The sequence below is a fragment of the Neophocaena asiaeorientalis genome, unplaced genomic scaffold (genome assembly GCF_003031525.2).
Source record: "Neophocaena asiaeorientalis asiaeorientalis breed wild unplaced genomic scaffold, Neophocaena_asiaeorientalis_V1.1 scaffold170, whole genome shotgun sequence".
In the NCBI taxonomy this organism is placed as follows: Eukaryota; Metazoa; Chordata; class Mammalia; order Artiodactyla; family Phocoenidae; genus Neophocaena; species Neophocaena asiaeorientalis.
The window spans coordinates 664,584-687,794 of NW_020172463.1; the positions used below are offsets into that span (position 1 = coordinate 664,584).

A 23,211-nucleotide genomic window follows, 5' to 3' on the forward strand; every position below is an offset into this window, starting at 1 on the left:
TCCAGGCACAAGCCTGAAGGACAAGATAAAAAAATGTTATTTGAAGAAATTCAATATGAGTATTTTCTAATTTAACTAGTAGAAATAAATTGAATATTATTTTTTGGATTGAAACAAAGCTCCATTATAACTGAGTTAGGCTTAACATTGCCTTACTCAAGGAGCTCCAGAGATATATTGAGAAAATGCAAGCAAGGCGCTTACTGTAGAGCCTGGCATGTAGGCAGCACTCAGTAAATATTAGCTATTATTGTTGGTTCAAAAAATACAACAAAGCAGCACAAAATATGGAGTAAAGGAAAAAAAATTACTGAGCATGAAATAGGGCTAAAATATACATGTACGCAAAGCTTGTTTGATAATTCTTAGTGTATTTGCATGCACATGTACACACACACTCAGGAATTTTCTAATGCGGACTCCTAGGCTCATGCCTCTGTATTGTTCTTGTCATTGCACTATTTTTATACTATTCTCATAAACTAGAACAAGCTTATATTTTTCATTCCAAAGAGACATTGGGTGGTAGGTCTTAGCCAACAACAGAAAATGAGCATGTGATATCCCTGATGACCTTTCTTTTCTTTCTCTTGGATGATTGCTTTAATCTTAACAACTGTGATCATTTATGCCATCAACAAATGTTGGAGTAGTAACATTTTCCTTGTTGCCTAAGTCCAGTAAATAACTGGCTTCACCACCCCTTCTTAATTGCTATTGATTGGAGGACAAATGATATCATGTGCTCAGACTGATCTATGAATAGGTGGTCAGGGCCATTCTGCAGAAACTTTGACAAAGAAACTAAGAGGAGTTGACAAGGTACAGGGAATCTAGGCTCCATAAGTCAACTGAGAATCTTTACATCTCATCAGAACACCATCCCATTCTTGGCTATACTGCTCTACTCTCATCTTATGCAGCAATGGCAATAAGAAAATGTGCTTCTGTCTTAGTTAACCCCTCTTAGCTACCAAATTTAGTATTCCTGTCTTAGATGTATTTTTAGTTCAAGGCAGTGATTCTTAAGCTTTAGAATGCATTAGAATCATCTGAAGGGATTGGTAAGACAGATTGATGGTTGCCACCCCCAGAGTTTCTCACTTAGTAGGTCTGGGGTGGGGCTTGAGAATTTGCATTTCCAGCAAGTTTCTGGATGATGCTGATGCTGCTGGTCCCAGGACCACAGTAAGAACCACTGATTTAAAGGAATAAATCTCTTACTTATGTGACAGATTAGGTGTTACTTTTTCCTTTGGAAAACCCATAAAGAAGAAAAATAAATAAATCCAAATGATCTGGAAGAGAAAGAACATGTACAATATTAAAATCAGGACAAATCTTGCAGAAAAATGGCAGAAAAAGTCAGCACTTCTGCCAAGACTTCATTGGGTAAAGATGAAGAAAATATGAGCATATGGCAGTGGAGAACAAAGCCAGGATTGGAAGTTAAGCTGCTTTATGTTCAGCAAATTTCTCTTTCCTCAATTATGTGTTGTCCTTCATTTGCAGTTATTTTTTCCTTTATTTGTGAGTGCTCAAATGTGGCGCAACTATAACAAACATTTTAGCACAAAGAATAGTTTTGTTCAGAAGGTAATGAGAAAGTGAATGTTCATATACTTAATCTTTTAGCTGAAAGATAGTATTAATACTATGTTATTGTTATCAACTATACTTCAATTTAAAAAATACTATGTTATCGTTTATCAACCAGCCCTGGCCATTCGGAGCTCACTAAACCTCTGTGCTCTTCAATTTTACATATAATCAGCAAGGTACACTCAGGTCATCTTTCCTTTTCTCTAGAACTACCCACTCCAAATTATGAGTTATGAAAAGGCCATTATAGACCACACACTCTAAACTGTCTTTCCTATAGTCAAGGACTCAATGTATAGCTTATGCTCATGAAAAAAGAAGCAGGCACACATTAATGATGAACCCAGGAGAGTTCACTGACATTGAAGAAGGGGGAAGCCTTGCGGCTCACCTGGAATTACAGGGGGGCATCCAGGCCACTCTAAGACAGTTGACTCTGTTGAGGGGTGGATGTGAGACCCCTGCCCTCCCAGCTGTCAACCTGGACTGGACATTTAGAATCTGTTTTTAATTAAACCTAGGAATGACCATGAAAAAAAAATCTATTTGCAATTAAACCTGGGAATGACCACAAAAAACCCAACCCCCCCAAAAAAATGAGTGGTGAGATGAAGAAATTTTAGTTCTTTGATGCTTTAAAAATATTTTTAAAGTTTTACATGCAAAAGATCTCTCTCATTTCTTAATGTTTTTGTTTATCCTTTTTAGATTGATTTTTCCGCAGTAAAAAATATAATCACAGATAAACACATAGTGTCTACTTTGCAAAGGTGGCGTCTAAATGTGCTGTGCTTGAATTTTCGTGGTTGTGTTCTCCGATTGAAAACTTTGAGATCAGTAAGTATGTTCATTACAACTGTTTGTCTTGCTTTCCTGTATTTTAAAATGGAAAATTCAATTACCGCCTTAGGCCATAAGAATGCCTATTAAAACTATTTAAAAGTCCTATAATATAGCCAGCTCTTGCTGGAGTGTATGCCCTGGGAGTTGGTCCTTTGGTCATTCTTACTGACTTTTTTTTTTTTTTGTCTAACATTTTTCTATCTATATGTCATTAGTTTATCCACTAATAAAATACAATATAAGAACTTCTCATTAAAGAAATTCTAACAATAGACAGTAGAAGCAGATCTACCTTCATCTCCCTCAAACCCATTCACTTACCCCATGGTACTCAACATTATCAGTCTTTCTGTTTTTCTAAAATACATTTATGTATTTGTGATTAAAAATACACAATTTTAATTTTTAACATTAAAGGGATCATACTGTCTTATATTTTCTATTATGTCTTGGAAATCTTTTCATGTCAGTACATATAGAACTACAAAGTTATTTTCCCATACTATGGCTATACTGTAACTTATTTAACTTTCTTCCTATTGATGGACATTGTGGTTATTTCCAGTTTTTTCCAAGCTGTTTTGTGAAGTCTGTATTTAATTGTCTTAGTTCAGGCTGCTATAATAAAGTTCCATTTTGGCTGGGTGGCTTATAAACCACAAAAACTTATTTCTCATAGCTCTAGAGGCTGGAAGTCCAAGATCAGGGTGCCAACGTGGTTGGGCTCTAGTGAGGGCCTTGTTCTGGGTCGTGGACTTTTGTCTTCTCCCTGTATCCTCACATGGTAGAGAGCAGGAGAGAGCACTCTCTGGAATCCCTTGTGTAAGGGCACTAATCCTATTCATGAGAGTTCCACCTTAATTACATCCCAAAGGCCCCACCTCCTAATACCATCACATTGGGGGTTAGGATTCCAACATGTGAATTTTGGGGGGACATATGGGTTAACACATTGCATTAACCCATATGTCCTTTGAGGTACATTTTTAAGTTTCCATATGTATTTCTGGAAATGAGAGAAAAAATAGATTTCAAAAAGTACACATCCATGTTGACTTCAGATAATGAGAAAGAATGCCATAAACACATATAAATATCAACATGGATGAGTCTAAAGATATTAATGGACAAAAGCAAGTTGCAGAATGATATACATAATCTAATACCATTTGTATACAACTTTTCAATGTGTAAAATCATACCATACACTTTATATTTGGAAATAATTTCAATACTATATATTCAAGGGCACTTGTACATACACACACACACAGTAAAATATAAAAAGCATGCATTGGAATCAAAAGCCTCAAATGCAAGATAGTGGTTACCTCTAAGGTGGAGAGGGTTGAATGAAATGGGGAAGAGGTTCACAAGGGGTTTCAACTGTTATCTGTAATATTTTTCTAATTGAAAAAAGAAAAAACACAAAATGGAATAATTCTAATTGGTTATTGCTGGTGCTGAAGAAAGCAGTAGCTTTATATATGATGTTATTTTACCTGATCACGTATTAAACTATCTTCTTGGTTTTAAGTTTGTTAGTTGAATCTTTTAGGTTTTCTAGGTAGACTGTCATGTCATCTGGAAATACTAACAGTTTTATTTCCATTCATTCCTATTCTTGTATCTTTTACTTCTTTTTTCAGTAGCAAGGATATGCAGCCATCTTGTCTCGTTCTTGAGTCCTTTTCTCATATTTTTAATGAGAATGGTGTTAATATTATTATATCTTTTAATTTCTGGGACACACGCTTCATAAAGATATAATGCTGCTCCATCTTTTACAGCAGCCATCTTATGCATGTCCCTCATCCAATCTGGTCATGTCTGCCTTTGGATTTTTAGGAACTATTAATTTCTGATCCACCAAGACCATGCCTTTTGGTTTTCCAAGGATATTATAGATTAAAAATCATTTATTTCTTGTAATTTGGGTAGGAGAGGAAAACTGAAACGTGCTTAGTCTGCCATCTTAAACCAATTTGTTACATTTTCTTCTTTTGCTCTCTCTCCTTGTGATTTGGTGACTATCTTTAGTGTTTTGTTTGGATTTTTTTTCTCTTTTTGTGTGTATCTATTATAAATTTTTGGTTTGTACTTACCATTAGGTGTATATACAGCAATCTTTATACATATTTGATTATTTTAAGTTCCTAATCTCTTAAGTTTGAATGCATTTTAACAACCCTGCATTTTTACTCCCTCCAAGTTTGTTTTTGACATCATAGTTTACATCTTTCGTTTTGTGCATCTCATTGTTGATATAGATTATTTTACTACTTTTGTCTTTTAAACTTCCTACTAGCTTTATAAGTGGTTAATGTGCTATCCTTACTGTATATTTGCCTTTACCGATGAGATTTTCTTCCTTTTATAATTTTCATATTTCTAGTTGTGGCCTTTTCTTTTCCACTTAGTGAAGTCCCTTTAACATTTCTTGTAAACCCAGTTTCTTTCAGCTTTTGCTTGTCTATAAGACTCTTGATCTTTTCTTTGAATCTGAATGATAGCCTTGAGTAGATTATTCTTTTTCCTTTCATCATTTAAAAAATATCACGCCACTCCCTTCTGGTGTGCAGAGTTTCTGCTGAAAAGGCAGCTGATGGTCTTATAGGAGTTCCCTTGTTACACTGTTGACTGATACATATTACATCTCCCCAGCATTCACCAACACTCCACCTCCTGCAGAAAGAAGCCCCATCATCTCACAGAATTTAGACAAGTAGATTCTCATTACTGAATTGCTTCTATTTGCTAGAGCAGGAGACTTGTTCAGATTTCTCAGAAACAGACGTTAATTGATCCAGGGCGTAAACTCCAGAGGAGGGGATGGTTAGTAAATGAATAATCTGAACTGTTTAATGTTAAATATCTTTCCCAAATAATCAAGAATTAGGTCAGAGTTGACTCAGGCTTAGGACTCAGGAGAACTCAGCTTGTAGTAAATCTTATTTACTTCAGACAAGTCAAAGAATCTTAGAACTAGTTGAAAAAAAAAAAACACTTGGGTATTTGGATAAAAACTCAAGTGATATTTAAACATATGTGTTCAAATATGTAGATCTCAGGATTTTATTATTTTTGACTACCATAAAATATACTTTAAAAAAAATCTCTTGAATTTCATCACCTACTGAACAGAAGGAAGTTGCAAAGGCAAGTTATTAATCAATCAAGTATGAAGTTGGCAGAAAGGGTGGATATATGTATAACTGATTCACTTTGCTGTACAGCAGAAACTAACATAACATTATAAATCAACTATATTCCAATAAAAATTAATTAAAAAAGAAATTAGCAGAAGAGGAGGTATATAATTATTAATTCCATCACTGATCAACTATGCTTCCCTGAAAAAATATAAACTCTGATACAAAAAAAGAGCAAATTTTAAGCTTTTTAAAATGTATTTAAATTTTGGCCCTGGGAGATATTAGCAATTCTAAATGACTTACTTTTGGATGGTCTGGATCAATTTCTATCATGATGTGTTCCAGAGCTTTATTTTCAAATAGCTCCCTGGGAATTATCCTGAATATAAAAATAAACCAATAAAATTCCCAGCTAGCCTCCAAAAATTAAACCAGAGAGTAACTTGGGCCCTTTCTCTGAATCAGATTTAATGCCCTTATTTCTTTCCAGAACCCTCACATTCCCACTGTGTGCCTCTGTCTTCCACTGAGGTCCCACCTGGCATTCTCCACCATCGAATCTTGGATGTTTTATTTAATATTCCACTCTGAGTGCTCATCAACAATAAGTGAATTTATTACATCTCTCTGGTAACACTTCAAACTTAACAGCTACCTTCAATACCTCAGGTTGAACAATGTGAGAATTTGCATTGAGAACCAGTATTTCTAAGTCTCCACCCTGACCCAAACCATTGATAAAATGCGCATAGTGGTTAGAACCTTACAATCCAGTGTCATTTCCTGAACCACCAGCTCCAGCAATTGTTCCAGCTTCCCACTCTCTTGGTTTCCTATACATATTAATAGAATTAACTGACATGACCCAAAGATTATCACCTGCCCTCATAAGTGTTTCAGGAGAAAAAGCACATACTATTCTTTTAGTGTCTGTTTCTGGAAGTTCTGATGTGAGGCAGCCATGACTAAAGGTAACATTTAAAGTGCTCTGTATCCTTGCACAGTAGAAAGGACTTAGGCGGACCTGAATCCAGGCTCTGCCACCTGCCAGCTAACCTGCCAAGTTACCTACATACTAAGCCTTGGTTTCCTCATCTAGAAAAGGCAGATAATATTATGTACCTCAGAGGGATCTTGTGAGAATTAGAAACAGAATACGTGAAGCTCTTAGCACAGTGTCTGGCCTCTAATAGGTGTTTAAGAAATGTTCAAGGGAATTCCCTGGAGGACCAGTGGTTAGGACTTGGTGCTTTCATTGCTGTGGCCTGGGTTCAATCCCTGGTTGGGGAACTAAGATCCTGCAAGCCGCGTGGTGCAGCCAAAAAAAAAAGAAATGCTTAATACTATTTGTTATTTACCACGTTCTATACTTCGGAAATTTGTACAAGTATCAGATAAGACCAGTTGTTAAACTTTGTATGAATACCTTGATATAAGAAATGGAAATATATTCAACTCAGTGAAAAGAAAATCTGCATAAAAAGGAAAAAGTGGTATTTCTAATGATATGTACATATTTCTTTGCATTTTATTTTTCTAATAGTACAGTACTATCAAAATACAAACTGATGGGGTCAGTCTTCAGACACTTCCTCTCTTTCTGGTTATTGTTTCTCCAGGTGAGTTAATTTTAACCTGCAACGCAAATCATGGGGCTTCTCTTGGGTACCACCTCTGCCCTCAGTTGCTTCTGATATCACTTCCCTTTTTGTTTGCTTCTTTTTCATCCCAAATCCTGACCCTGAATCCTAATTTCATCCTGTTTTATGTTCCTTGACCTATTAGCTTAGCAGGAAGGGCTCTCAGATCCTTCCCACTGACAGGTGGCTTCCTAGTCTGAACTCTGTTAAAAAACCAGTGCTGTTTCCACATTTACTAGTGTTTATACCTGTTCAGAGCTCATGTTCACATCATCTACAATTGCTTCTGAGAGTCCCATCTTCTGAGCCGTCTCTAATATAATTCTCAAATTCTTGGCTTATTGCCTGTGGCAATTCTCCTTCAGGTCTAGCTTGACAGTTTTTTGCAAGGATCAGTGAAAGGTAGTTGAGAATTTGGGTTTACCAGGACCTCATTTTGGAGTGCACAGGAATCAGAAATGGAAATTTATTCAATGCACAAGCTGACTTACTGAAAAAAAAAAAAAAAGTTTGGGGGCAGAGGGGAGAGAATTACATTTTATTATTACTAAGCATTTGTATCTCTTCATTTTGATCATCTTTAGGTATGTGCAAGCAGCTCTTGAAAAGCATATAAAAATGAACCACGTTTTTTTAATTTTCAAAAAGCAGTAAAAAGATTTATACAGAACATTATGACCTCCTAACGCCATCATTAGGACCCAACTCCTGCAGGTTACCAGTGTGGAGTCACCATCAAAAGCTGTTCTGCAAACAGGCAGGCAAGCAGCATGAGAGTATTCCCTTGATTACTATACTGTGACAACAATAATGATAATTAAGGGAACCTTCCTTTAGCTGGGTAACCTCGCCTAAACAGGTAAAACAGTTAATCAAAATCTAAACATGCGGTTTTCCAACACCAGTTTAGCAAATACAAAATTAGCTGCAACCAGAACAATTTCTAAGTTATCCCACAATAGTGATTCTTACACTTTGTTTCTTTGCTGTGTGATCCTTATGTATTTTTTCCCATTCATCATCTTCTGTATCCTGGTCAAATGTTTCAGGGTATGCTGGTAATTTGTCTTTGGGGCATTCTTCATAGTAACTCCGAACATATTTTCCCACAAACCACCCTTTGTATTCTTTGGGCATTTTGCACTCCAGCCCATTATAGTGCACGTTGTAGTGATGCATTAACCAGTAGTAGAGGTAGTGGATGTTGTAGTCACATCTCCAAGGGTTATCTCTGAGCCACAAGAGTTTCAAAAAATACAAGTCTTCTAATACTCCATAGTCAAAGTTTTGCAGACTGTTGTTTGATAAATCTAACTCTTCTAAATGTGTGAGTCCTAAAAAAGCAGCTAGAAACAGAAAATATTTATTAAACCAATTGGGTAATTGGGTTAAGTGCACTGTATATTATAAGGACAAATTTAAATTAAAAATAAGAGAGTTAATTCTCTCTACTGAAAATAAAGGAAAAGATTACCCTCCCCGCCTTTTTCTCAGCGTTCTTACTTTAGAAAACTTGCAAGTACTTTCTCTTCTCTTTGAAATGTGTATATATCCTTTAGAAGACTAAAGAGGCCTTTTTCAGCTTTATGAGGATCGTCCTTCTTAAGAACCTGGGAGCCATCTCTTTGAAATGGAAACATCAAGGCAGAGAACACCTGTCTCCCAGTTTCTGTGGGGGGGTAGGAGCCTTCTTCCAAGTCACAAAATTACCTCTTGTCATAAAGATAGAAGTTTGTTTTCCTCTTGATAAAGCCAATTAGCTAACACAGATGCCAACTCACTTGCGAGTAAGGTTAGAATGAACAATGTTTGACAAACGGTGCTGTCAAGTCTTCTTACTTAAGAACTAGCTATTATTTATCCTGAAAACACGTATGTATTAGGTTGTATCTGCTTGGCTATACAGAGGGTGAGATTTCTTTCTGTCTCTGCAATCTCTTAGCAGATTGCCTGTGATGTACATCACATTCTGGTTTAATGCTTATTCAATAATAAAAGAATCTTCTTTCTCTTTATCATTGTGGAGAGGATTTCTGTGTTGGGTGAGGACTTCGGTTTTAATTATATTTCCCTAACAGTATACGTGTCTAAATGCAAAATTCTGAAATATGTTTTTACTCAGACAAAGCTTTCCCCTTGATTAAATTGACTAGAATACAATATTTTATTTGAAAAATCAGTTTTAAGTTAGCTTTGTAAAAATGTACTTTGTGCTCATGTGCATTTTTTAATACTCACTGGAAAGATGCCACAAAAAAGGCATGAATTAGGAAAATATCTCAAATGTAAGACATAAGTGCATAAAAAATGAGAAACGTGTTTGGGGGTGATTTGACAGCTCTCTGGGATATAACTCTGAAAATGCCTAGAAAATAGCCGTTTCCCAGTTTCCTTCCCAGGGGGAAGGAATTATATTCTTGTATTGTCCAAAACCAAAAAAAATTTTATCAACATTTTTAAGACATCTGGTTGTATTTTGGCAAGCTATGGTAGCTATCAGCTTTGAATCCATATGTATTTAATTCTGCTGGAGGGTGGATAATTAAAACAAATAGCAAACACATAACACAAAATAATACAACAGAAAGCTTTTTTTTCCCCTCTGAGAGTAAAGAAATCTAAACCTAAACTATCCCTACTTCAGTTGATGTAAACTGACCAGCTACTCTAGAATTTACAGGTCAATGCTGATTTCAAATATTTTGTTTCTGTTTCAAACATTTTCTCATTGCTCTTTTAAAATACTCTCCTCAGAGCATACAGTGCCCTTATTTTGAAAAATTAATTAATTTGAAAAATATGCTCTCAAACTAATACCATTAACTATTTTCATATCATTTGTTCTCAGACAAAACCCTTAATTCCCCCTAAAAGAAGTCTATTTTGGTGCAAAGCAATGACTTGGGTCATTGGGAGAGGGGAGCAGGTGGCTGGGGAGGAGCAAAAGGTCAGCCCTTGCAATGATAGTTCTGAAGACACTGCATTTTAAAAAATTTGCAAACATTTTGTGAGTTAATGATCTCACAATTTCCTTTTTCTTTCTTTTTTTTTTTTTACTCATTCAGCAAAAGAGGATCTCCACCTCCAGATTCTTCACCCTGTGGCCTGGCTTTGTGGAGACCGGCTACCAGTGACTGACCTGCACACTAATACAATGATCGCTTCGTTTGGGAGAAGAGTATCTCTATAGTATTCTTATTCAATGTAAAATGAAAATTGCTTTTGATCTCAAAATTTGAAGATACTCCCAAGTTTACACTATCTGTACAGGCTAAGGTATGAGTGTAGCATATTGCTGTTCCTTTCAAAGTTTTTAAAAATTATGATTTCTTAATATTTACAAATGTTATTAATACTAAAATATGCCTTGGTAGCTCTAGAATATTCATTTTCACTTTTTACTTCTACAATGTTAAAATCCTAATGTTCTGTTAATGGTATTAAATTACCTTTAAGAAAACAAGAAACAATTGTACTCAAAATGTTTATGACATTAACATTGCACTATTAATAGTAGTAATACACATTTTTAAAGACAGAGCTTTTCAAATTATGAACGCACTGCGAAGGCACAAATATTATGTACGTTACAAATCTGATCAACATTGCAGTAATTCTCAGTTCTTTCTAGAACTCAGTGAGTTAACTTACCATGCTCATTTTTGTCAGAGGCTTTGCTTAGCAAATGGAGAAGAGATTTGAAGGATGGAAAAGAGAATTGATCTTGATTTAGGATTACATAAAATCCCTCTGGCTCTAGTTTGAGCACATTTTATCTTAATTTATGAGCACACTAGATCTTTTTTTTTTTATTTTTTATTGCGGTACGCGGGCCTCTCACTGTTGTGGCCTCTCCCGCTGCGGAGCACAGATTCCGGATGCACAGGCTCAGCGGCCATGGCTCACGGGCCCAGCCGCTTCGCAGCATGTGGGATCTTCCCGGACCGGGACACAACCCACGTCCCCTGCATCGGCAGGCGGACTCTCAACCACTGCGCCACCAGGGAAGCCCTAGATCTTAATTTTATGAGCTTGATTTATTCTGCTTAGCAGATTGTTTCAAATTTACTTTAAACAAGTTAAAGTCTTACTTTAAATAAGTTTGGACTTAATGAAAAGCAAAGAAAATGCCAGATCTGAATTTCCTTTTAAAAATCACGACATGTTTAGCATATTACTGACCACTAGCCACATACCCTATATATATATTTTTTGGCTGCTTTGGGTCTTCATTGCTGCGTGCGGGTTTTCTTTAGTTGTGGTGAGCCGGGGCTACTCTTTGCTGCGGTACGTGGGCTTCTCATTGTGGTGCCTTCTCTTGTGGAGGAGCATGGGCTTTAGGTGCGCAGGCTTCAGTAGTTGTGGTGTATGGGCTCTAGAGCGCAGGCTCAGTAGCTGTGGTTCAGGGGCTTAGCTGCTCCGTGGCACGTGGGATCTTCCTGGACCAGGGCTTGAACCCGTGTCCCCTGCATTGTCAGGTGGATTCTTAACCACTGTGCCCCAGGGAAGCCCTAGCCATATACTCTTATTTTTAAAATATATTCTACAAAACACTTCTTTTATTTGGACCAACTGAATAATTGTTGCTTATTACATACTTCATAAAGCAACAGTTTGGCAAATATTTCTGAGGGCCAAGCAAGTTCTACTATAAGCATCATGTTTCATTTAAATTCAAACTTCTTACTAGTTTTTTAAAAACTAAATTGTATTTACTATAAATGTTGCCATAATAAAAAAACAGAACACCTGTCACCTGTTTAAAGGGCTATTCTGTGGAACTTACCGGGATCTATGAATTGAATGCCGTTGCTGCAGTCCCCTGCATCGGCAGGCGGACTCTCAACCACTGCGCCACCAGGGAAGCCCTAGATCTTAATTTTATGAGCTTGATTTATTCTGCTTAGCAGATTGTTTCAAATTTACTTTAAACAAGTTAAAGTCTTACTTTAAATAAGTTTGGACTTAATGAAAAGCAAAGAAAATGCCAGATCTGAATTTCCTTTTAAAAATCACGACATGTTTAGCATATTACTGACCACTAGCCACATACCCTATATATATATTTTTTGGCTGCTTTGGGTCTTCATTGCTGCGTGCGGGTTTTCTTTAGTTGTGGTGAGCCGGGGCTACTCTTTGCTGCGGTACGTGGGCTTCTCATTGTGGTGCCTTCTCTTGTGGAGGAGCATGGGCTTTAGGTGCGCAGGCTTCAGTAGTTGTGGTGTATGGGCTCTAGAGCGCAGGCTCAGTAGCTGTGGTTCAGGGGCTTAGCTGCTCCGTGGCACGTGGGATCTTCCTGGACCAGGGCTTGAACCCGTGTCCCCTGCATTGTCAGGTGGATTCTTAACCACTGTGCCCCAGGGAAGCCCTAGCCATATACTCTTATTTTTAAAATATATTCTACAAAACACTTCTTTTATTTGGACCAACTGAATAATTGTTGCTTATTACATACTTCATAAAGCAACAGTTTGGCAAATATTTCTGAGGGCCAAGCAAGTTCTACTATAAGCATCATGTTTCATTTAAATTCAAACTTCTTACTAGTTTTTTAAAAACTAAATTGTATTTACTATAAATGTTGCCATAATAAAAAAACAGAACACCTGTCACCTGTTTAAAGGGCTATTCTGTGGAACTTACCGGGATCTATGAATTGAATGCCGTTGCTGCTGAGGTTTAATTTCTTTAGCTCATGAGCATCTTCAAACTCCTTGGGTCGAAGCTGGTTGATTTTGTTGTGTGACAAGTCAAGTTTAACAATGTCTGGAGGGATGTTGTTTGGAACTTTCTTCAACTCTGGAAAAAATAAAAATGTTCAGGTTATCAAGCTCTCCTCTTGCCCCCATTTGCTCTATCACTCTTATCCCTGTGTGACTGAAGAGTCAGCTCTTGAAGGGAAAAAGGATATCCCATCTAAAGCTGAAGAACATTACTATATGAACAAGCCTTAGAATATGCTAAATTCCACCAAAGCCCAGCGAACCAAGTGCATCACACTTAGAGGAGCAGATATCACTCCTTGCTGAACTGTTCTGAGAAACTTCCTAGAGGCGGCAAGAAATCAAGAGCAGGACAGCAGGCAGTGCAGCTCAGCTGGCTGGGCATCAGGCGGTGGGTGGGGCTCAAGCCTGGCCGCCTGTTAGAATCACCTGGGACGCTCTTAAAAACAGAAAGCTGAAACAAAATGAAACCCACAAATCAAACCACTCTTCCTGCCTCCCCTCCCATTCCCTTCTCACTCCTCTAAGAACTTTCAGTATTAATTATTGCCTCTTTGTTGCATCTTCCTTTTATCCCTCTCCTCAGACTCCTTCTGTTAACAAATAAGCACAGATCTTGCCATGCTAAAAAAGAAACAAAAAGCCCTCCACCCTGATGACCCTCAGGCTGTTACCTCATTTCTCCTTTCCTTGGATGCTAAAATTGGAGAAAGAATAGTCCTCATTTGCTCCCCCTGCTTCCTCATCACCCACTTATTCCCTGAATCCTTGTGACTTAATTTATACTCCACCACTCCTCCCTGACTCTTCCCAAGGTACTGAAGTAATTGGACTCCTCAGGAGAAACAGTAATAATAGTGCTGCTACTACTACTACTGAGTCAACAATGACTACTACCACAAAAAAGCCTCTGGAAGAGGAGCCCAGTTATTTTTCATAGGTTAATAGGAAATCAAGGGTCACCTAATTTATCTCTTACTATTTATATTTGTCTTTAAATCATGCTTTAAAATACTATAAAGTGTGTTTATTTTATACTTTAGCGTAATACTTGCCCTTTCTTTTAATCTTTAGCAAAATATTCTGAAAAGGTTTTATTCAATTTTAAGTAGGGCAAGTGAAGCCTGTGAAGAGAAACAAACCTGTTCAGACAAAAGAAAATTAGAAGCAACAAATAAAATGTCCAGATTAGTTCACACCTGAGAAACAGCATGACCCAAAGACTTTCTGAATAAGTAGAAATTCCTTGAACTAGGTACAGTAAGTTTATGAAAGGTGGTATCCATCTATCCATAATTCCCTTTTTGCTATAGAATAACTGACTTACTGATAATGTTTTCCAAATATTTTTTAAAAACCCCTTCTGGTATATATGATTTCTTAACTCATAGTATGTTTACTTTCATAAATCTTATATCCCCCCTTCTTTTAACAGCTCAGAATCCATGGTTAATGGGATGGTATTGGTAGTTCCTTCTTTGGTATCCTTATTACTGTTAAATTTGCTTTTTCTTCTTGATGGGATCTTGGTATCTTAGTACCTATGTACAAGAACTTTTTCTAGGTGCCCTAACAAGTATTATGTGACAAGAACCCTATGAGCTAAGTACATTATCCCCATTTTACAGATGAAGAAACTGAGGCACAACTTGCCCATAGTCACACTCTAGGATTTTTTTTTTTTTTTTGTAACACTCAGGCTCAGCGGGTATAAAGGGAAGCAGCTGACAATTTTGCTGCTGTATCTCTGCCTTGAGTGTTTGGGGTTGTTTTTTGTTTTTTAACATCTTTATTGGAGTATAATTGCTTTACAATGGTGTGTTAGTTTCTGCTTTATAACAAAGTGAATCAGTTATACATATACATATGTTCCCATATCTCTTCCCTCTTGCATCTCCCTCCCTCCCACCCTCCCTATCCCACCCCTCTAGGTGGTCACAAAGCACGGAGCTGATCTCCCTGTGCTATTCAGCTGCTTCCCACTAGCTATCTATTTTACGTTTGGTACACACTCTAGGAGTTAAACACAGACATGCTAGCCCCCAAAACTATGCTTCTAACCACTATGCTCTGCTGCCTATTCATGGTACCTTTCTGCTTCACTTACGCTGTTCCATCTGCTTAGAATCCTCAAGCTTGTCATGTAGGGTTAAGTGGGGATTGGGGAGCAACTGGGGTGGGGGTCAATATATTGGAATGGCCATAAGACCTTTCTGGCTCTGTATTTAAAATGACATCTCCCTGCTTTCAAGTAGGCAACAACAGCAATGATAATACCATTTCCTGCTTTTTCTCAATGGCAGTTATCAGCATCAGGCACAGGGTACATCTTACTGATTTTTTTCATTTTTGCACCCTCCTTGCCATGGAAGCTTCCTGAGGGAAGTTTAGAACAGTGCCTAATATATCATAAATAAATAAGTGGTATGTGGCAGCCAGCTTCTAAAATATCATCCAACAATCTCCTCTACTGATATTCATGCCCTTGTATAAACTCTTCCCCTTAAGTATGGGCTGAACCTAGTGACTTGCTTCTAATAATAGAATGCAGCAAATATGATAGGAGCTCACTTCCATAATTAGGTTATAAGAAATTGTGACTTTTGTCTGGCTAGCAGACTCTCTTGCTGGCTTTGATGAAGCAAGTTGCCATTTTGGAGAGGCTCACATGGCAAGTAATTAAGGTTGGCCTCTGGCCAACAACCAGCAAGAACTCTGGCCCTCAGTCCAACAGTCCTTGAGGAACTGAATCCTGCCAGCAGTCATATGAGCTTGGAAGAGGATATTTTTCCAGTTGAGCCTTCAGGTGAAACCACATCTTATTGCAACCTTGTGAGAGATCCTGAAGTAGAGGACTCAGCTAACCCATATCTGGTTTCCTGACCTACAGAAACGGTGAGATAATAAAGTGTGTTGTTTTAAGCCACAGAGTTTTGGGGTAGTTTCTTAGGCAGCAACAAAGTTATCTAACTAACATATGGGAAATAATGAGCTCATTAAACGTGTTGAGTTTAATGATTCAGGAATATTGAGCCCTCTTGTAATAAAAATGCTTTGAAAATTTGGATTGATTTTATTTCCATCCTCCGATAAGACATTGTTTTGTTTGACCTAGAGTTGTGTCTGCCAACATATAGAAAGGTGAAAGATTTTAAGACTTGAACTTATTATAATGTTGCAACGCTGAGGTAATCCTCCCTTTAGGACCGGCAAGACCCTGACTGGAGAGCTATATTCTCTCTTGGGCACTACATGTAAACAAGGAGATGGATATCCCAGGAAAAAGTGAAAACCACAGAGACACTTGAGGACAGGCAGAAGAAATAATTTCTTGACATTTAGCATTTGGAATAATTATTGAGAATGGCTGTGGCATTTTCTTAGAAGATTTTTAAAAGAGGAATAGAGCTTTATTTCAAAATACCCAGGATCCCACCTCTCCTCTCTTCCTTCACTGCTACTACATTGGTCCAAGCCACCATCACCTCTTGTCTGGATTATCCCAATATTGTCCTAAGCCCAGGTGATCATGTTAAAACATGTGAGATCCTGTCATTTTACCAGATGGCTTGCCATCCTCCAGATGGCAGAACCCTTTCATTGCTTCCCATCTCACTATGAATAAAAGCCCAAGTCCTCACCAAGGCCCTACAAAGCCATTAAGGGCTGTAGGTCTTCCTTGCCACCAGAGTTAGTATCTCCTAGGTCCTGGAAAACAGCCTATTTATCAGTACTTGCTTGCTGAACCCACATCTGCTGGGCTGGACATGAGGGTGAATGATAAGCAACCACTGTAGGACATGAGGGTGAGTCCCAAGCGACCATTGTAGGACAAGCTAAAGTGGGTTAACCACAAATAAATGGGTAGAAAAAAATGTTTATGAGAACACCCTGAAACCCAGCTTAAGCAATGTGGCAGACCTGTGGAAGAGGAATATGAACTGCAGAACCAACTTTGGCATTGTTACCAGCAGACCTGAATAAAAACAGGATCCACAAGTAATACCAGGAAATGCAAACCAAAGCCTTTACTAGTAGGCTTAGAAAAACATGGAAAAATCTTATTTGTTGTATTGATGAGTAAAAACAATTCTTTAGTTTTTAACCTTAAACTTGAATGAGAAATGCAAATGTTGATGTGAAGTATGTTTGTCTTTGATAAAGATTACACAAAAAGAAATTTCCCCAGACCAGAAGTCAAATTTGGTCAATGTCCCCATTTCTAGACCAGGCACCACACGGTTATTTGCTGCTATCTGAGATTTTTGGTAAACCTTCAACGAATATCATATTTACTTGATTATCACCCCTGGCAAGCATTGCCTCTCCCCCAACCAAACCTTGCTGATTTTGAGGAGGAAATTGGGAAATTTTTTCCACGTAATTTCTCATTTAGCAGGCTACCCTGATTGTCAGCAATGTCAGAACTACTCTTAAGGCTTGGTAGTGGTAGGTAAAGAGATATAAATGGCCCTATGTATTGCAAATAAAAGGTTCTTAATTATTGTTCAAACTAATGGTGAAATTATCTTCAGAGGCAGCTGGGAGCAATTTATGGTCATAATTCTCCACAGCCCTAATCTTAGAAGTAAAATAAATCCTTAAAATGGTAAATTATTCTGGTAAATGTGAAGCTAAAAAGCAGTTTTAAAACTCTCTCATGTATTTTTGGCAAATCCATCCATCTCAATATGGCATAAACATGGCTTTCAACTAATCTCACATTTATTCCCTTTGAAAGACTAAGTTTTGTTGGCAAAGTGCCTGTCACCCAATGAATAAAGCTATTGCTTCTTTTTCTTGCTGTCAGATGTTTAAGGCAAAAATAGTGATCTTTGAGGTCTATGTGGTCAAAATGGCATGTATTAGGTACCCTACACACACCATCTGACTCATCATCTGTCAGCTGGGAAAGGCACAACTAATTCCCGAGTTAAGGGAATCTGTATTCGGGTTCCTTGAGTGTGATCATGTACATGATGAATTGTACAGAGCCTAAGAGGAGGGTTCAATACTGGAAGGAAGCACCCAGAAGGCTTTTATAAATTCTTCTTGGTTAATAGGCATACCCAGAATCTTGAAGGAAGAGAGGACAGTGCATGGTGGCCAATGGCTTGGGAACTGCTTAGGGATTGCCTATGTGATCTTCAAAGGGCAACCTAACTTCTCTACTCCTCAACTTCTTCCTTCCTAAAATGAGGATAATACTAGTATTTCTTTTAAGGTTGTGAAGAGTAAATGACAATGCATGAAACTGCTATGTCTTAGGCACACAGAGCATTTAGATGGCAGCTCTCATTAATATCACTGCTAGTTCCACTCTTGATGGTGTGTTTTAGGCTTCTTTAGATCCTACATAGTGTCCAACATGTGAGCACAATCAAAAGTATTACTACCCTCTGGCAGGCAGTTAGAGATGAACACTGCTGAACATTTATTCTCAGTATTTGACATTTATTATCTAGTTATAGAATGGGGTAAGGAAAACTACAATGGATAAAATTCAGTGTCATACTTGAGTTCCAGCCATGATTTTTAACTTCTATATATTTTTATGTTTAAAAGTTGCTTAAATTACTGCTCTGTAAGAGCAAAGAAAGCAGCTCAATTATTATCATCAATCTAAAGAACATGGCCCTGTGCCAGGCAGTACCAAAGGGAATTTAATAGAGAAGACCTTTGACTTTAAACTTATGGGAATCAACAATATATCAAAAAATGAAAAGTAAATTATCAGCTGAATCAATAGACTGATATCAACCATAGTGAGAGTGATTTATATTGATGATATTAAAAGACACAACTACCCTTCATTTTATAATCTAAAAAGTATAGGCTCTGATTTACGTCGTCACTAACAAGTGGAGGACCTTGAGTTGTCCTTTAGTGTTAGTATATATGTACTAACTGTGCATGTCATATAAACTTTATTTATACTGTTTTCCAGTAAATCATGTGTTTTTAAAGCATGAAGAATGAATTTATGGGGCATGTCTGGAAGGTTGTGTTTAGACAACAACAGTAACTTGAGGAAGGAGAGCAATAAAAAATATATTTGTATTTTTATAAGTTGATTTTTGCCAAGAAAAAAGAGAAGAATATCATGGAAAAAAAGACAAAGGCAGAAATAGGCTCACTGGAGAGGGGATGGCCAGAGTAGAAAAGCAGTAAAAAAGAAAGTTATTTCCTACTAGGTTATCTTTTCTTAAATTACAGTGTGGTATAGCTGTAGAAATCTTCAATTTTGTGTTAATAGCATTTTTCTCAGATAATTAATGAGCTTAACTCTACTATTTTCTCTTTGTCACCTGATGCAGCAAGTACAAATTAACTTTAGCTTGAGGATAGAACCTTAGCGATATCAAGTAGGTTTTCTAACTCAAGTCTAGGAATAGTAGCTTTGTATTAGTTTTTAAAATATATAATTCAAGTTTTTAAGCATCACAAAGGAAATCCTAGTAAAACATGCTCTTTGTCATGAAGCACCAAGTACTCACCGTTAACCGTGTTAGGGAAATTCCACCCAACCTGGCTACAGAGAAACTTCACGTACTGACTTCTCTGCAATTCTTTAATGCTTTCTTTGTTCCAGCTGCTTGTTTGAACATGGTTAGATTAATTATGGATGCCAGCAGGCTCAGGTGGACCAAGTTTCAAATCTTAGTTTTGCTGCTTACCTAATGAGACCTTGAGCAACTGACTGAACCTCCCTTAGCCTCATTTTCCTCAACTGTAGATGGGGATACTATCATTACTACCTTGTTAGCAGCTGTAGACAGCATGTGTGTGGAATACCTGGAGCATAGTAGGTTCTCAAACTCAGAGGATCCCATAACGGCATCTCCCAGGTTATGATACTGTAATTGCTCTACTCTAGCATCAACGATATATAATTCACAGTGTCACAGTAAGCAAACCTTTTGGTGTCATGTAGTCGTGGTGTGATCTAACCAGGTGTCACCTTCCACAGTCAGAGAGAGGCAGCAAGTCTTGAGCAAGACTTCGCTGATAAATGAACAAATTTATTCCTGCTTCTTCAAATCCACAGATTCCTGCCTATGGTCTCCTTGAGAGGAGCCAGTCTCCATGTTCCTCTTAACCTTTCCTTTCTGTTCTTAAAACAAACCCTCCTAAAATAACTGGAAGGAATGATACCATGCTCTTTATGACCCTAATTCAATGACATCTGGCTTTAATTTAATATTACATATAAGTTATTAACCCATGACAGAAATGAAACAGACACTCAAATGCCTTGTTGTCCTAGGATAGATTAGCGGTGCCCAGACTACACTTTGAGAATGTCTTCACTAACACGTCAAGAGCCTTACTGAAATCTCCCATCTGTTTTCTTATTTCATGTATTTGTCCTGTATGCACAAATCCCGCACACTACTAGCCCAAGATTGTGTGCGATGTAAAAGCAAGTAATGATTTGCAGAAAGTAATATTCTAGAAAGCTATTCTTAGTCTCATAGTTCTTGGATTAATACTTTCAACTTAGTTTTTTTTCAATATTCTTAGGTTTTATTTTGGATAATTTGGGAACAATTAAGATACAGGATGTTAGCAAGCGTTTTTGAAAACCTTGAGACTAAATTATAAGAACTACAGACATGCCATCACTACAGCCCACTTGGCTTCCTTCTCCTGGTGTTCTCACCTGTCCTGCTCTGCACATGGTTTTCCTTGAGGTTATTATCTCCCCACAGATGCATACCATGTTTTGGATTTAATTGGTGTAAATCAGGTTATACGGAAAAAATTGGCACTTGATTTCATACCCACTGGTTTACCTACATCAGTTAAATTACATTGGATTTAAAATTAAAGAAATTTCTTACAGCCACAGCTTGCGATGAGCAAATAAGAGTAGGACCCAAATGGCTGCCCCTCCTGAGCATACCTCCTACCCCCTCCTCTAATGTTCCCCAAATCACTAACCATCTTGAGCTCGGAGTAAATTCCATTGTCATTGGGGAAAGATTTCTGGTGGAAATGCTCCCAAAATTCTAAGTCATGGTGGGATGCAGAGATTCCTAAGATTCAGAAAGCATTTTTAATCATCCATGAAAACGAAAAAGTAAGAAACTTACAAACCTTTTCTTTTGCAGTCCAGTGTTCGTATGGGAAACACGTAGTTGTGGCAAAGAGAAGAGTCCACCTCAGGCTTGATGACTGGGGGTTTCCCTGACACTTGGGGTTTTGGATCCAAATGTTCCTTTTCTTCTTCATTACACAACTGTTCAGATTTTATCTGCCTCAGTTTTTTATTTTTTAGTCCTTGTGGGCTTTCACACTTGGCGTAGTTCCCCAAATTCCGGTTCCTTGGAATCTGCAACATTGAAATAAGCGTTTCCATCTCACAAGTACAATGCCAGGGATTGTCATAGAGACGCAGGTAGCTCAGGAGAGGTGTGTAAATGAACACTTCCTCTGTCAAGACTTTGATCTGGTTGTGCTGCAGTAAGAGAGTGGTAAGTTTATTTAAACCAAAGAAAGTCTCACTCTCAATTTTGGAGATCTCATTCTGTTGTAAATCCAAGCTTTTCAGCTTTTTAAACTTGGAAAACATGTTGTTCTTCAGTACGCGGATTTTGTTTCTTGCTAATAGCATGTGCAGCAAATCCTGAGGCCAGCCGGGCAGCACATAAACTAGTTTTCTCTCTTGACAATCTAAGTATTTCTCGTGAAGATATGTGTACACTTCACAGGGGAGGCCTGGAGCATAGCGTTTGACCAGGCTGGAGCCCTTCCGGCTCCCACCAGCCCGGCTGTGATTCACTCGGTTTCTCGAACCCCCAGGGCTTCCTTTGCGTTCAGCGGCTTTACAAAAGAAGAGCAGGATTAAGATGGTTACCACGCGCATCCTGACATCCAGCTGGCCCCAATTACTTGGTGTGACAGATGGAACAATGACAGTATTCCTTTGAAATCCACGTTTGGGTAATCTTAACTAATGCAGTTCAGGAACAATGAGGCCCAGCTGAGGTACGGTGGAGTCCCTAGATTGCAGGAGGAAAAAAATATTTAGAGACCATTGTGAGCAACGCAATTGACAAATAATAGCAAGTTTTCAAGTTACTTTTATTTTTAAGCAAAGGTATTCCGTTAATAAAGGCACATGCAGAAGAGTGGTGTAGAAGGCTCCACACCCTCCTACTTGCCTGGTTTGGTGGCTAAATGTTTGGGCCCTGAGTGTGAATCAAGGCTCTTCTACTTGCTGAACTGTGTGACCTCAGGCTAATTATTTAACCTCATCTTCAGCATCTGTAAAGTGGGACTGAGGATACCTCTAGTATTGCTGGGAAGATGAAACAGGCTCATGGGCATCAAACACTTCGCAGTGCCTGATCCAGGGGAAGTACTCCACATTGTTAGGACTTAGCATTATGAAAACTGAAACTGGATTCAAGAAATTAAAGGGATTCTCCTTACAGCTTTGAGATGCGCAAATCAGAGTAGGACTCCAATGAATGTCCTCCTGAGCTTATTTTTTTCTTTCCTTTACTGTCTCCCAATCACCAATCATGTTGAAGGTGGGCTCCAGAAATACTCAGGGTAAACTGCAACTGTCCTTGTCATTTCCTGCACACCTTGGCTTAAATGTCACCTTCTCAGCAACACCTTCTCTGATTGCTCTATTTAAAAGTAGTACCCCTTCCCACTCGCTGGTCGCTCTCTACTCCGTTTCTGGTTTTATTTCTCTCCAGGGCACGTATCACCATCTGTCAAAATAGATATTTTGCTTCTTTTGTTTATTGTCCTTCTCCCCCAACTAGGATGTAAACTTCATAAGGGCAGGAATTTTTCTCTATTTTGTTCACTGCTGTATTTCCAGCACCTGTAGAGTTTCTAGCACATAGCAGGTTCTTGATAAATATTTGAATTGCATGAATTCAGGTAACCACTCTATAAAAATATTAATAATCTCATAAATTTAGTTATTATATTTTTTGGTATCTATTCTTCCCTTAAGTATTACTGATGACTTCCAAGAGCTGCACATTTTTTTTAACATCTTTATTGGAGTATAATTGCTTTACAATGGTGTGTTAGTTTCTGCTTTATAACAGTCAATCAGCTATACATATACATCTATCCCCATATCTTCTCCCTCTTGCGTCTCCCTCCCACCCTCCCTATCCTACCCCTCTAGATGGTCAGAGCACCGAGCTGATCTCCCTGTGCTATGCGGCTGCTTCCCACTAGCTATCTATTTTACATTTGGTAGTGTGTATATGTCCA

General features: G+C 37.9%; 2 protein-coding genes across 3 annotated transcripts in view; one reads left to right on the plus strand and one right to left on the minus strand.

Moving 5' to 3' along the window:
- The window catches only part of FBXL13 (F-box and leucine rich repeat protein 13), a 179,486-nt gene that overhangs the window by 63,248 nt on the left and 93,027 nt on the right, over positions 1-23,211 (plus strand). Inside the window, 1 exon segment of the mRNA XM_024738118.1 lies at positions 2,311-2,443. Within this exon segment, the coding sequence (XP_024593886.1) occupies positions 2,311-2,443 (133 nt within the window).
- LRRC17 (leucine rich repeat containing 17) overlaps positions 7,960-23,211 on the minus strand; it is a 42,005-nt gene continuing 26,753 nt past the window's right edge. For both annotated transcript variants that reach the window (XM_024738098.1, XM_024738097.1), the window contains exons 2-4: positions 21,064-21,968; positions 12,884-13,039; positions 7,960-8,586 (exon numbers count right to left, since the gene is read on the minus strand). In XM_024738098.1, coding sequence (XP_024593866.1) covers positions 8,189-8,586; positions 12,884-13,039; positions 21,064-21,832 — 1,323 coding nt within the window. In that variant the 5' untranslated portion in view covers positions 21,833-21,968 and the 3' untranslated portion in view covers positions 7,960-8,188. The remainder of the gene's footprint in view (positions 8,587-12,883; positions 13,040-21,063; positions 21,969-23,211) is intronic.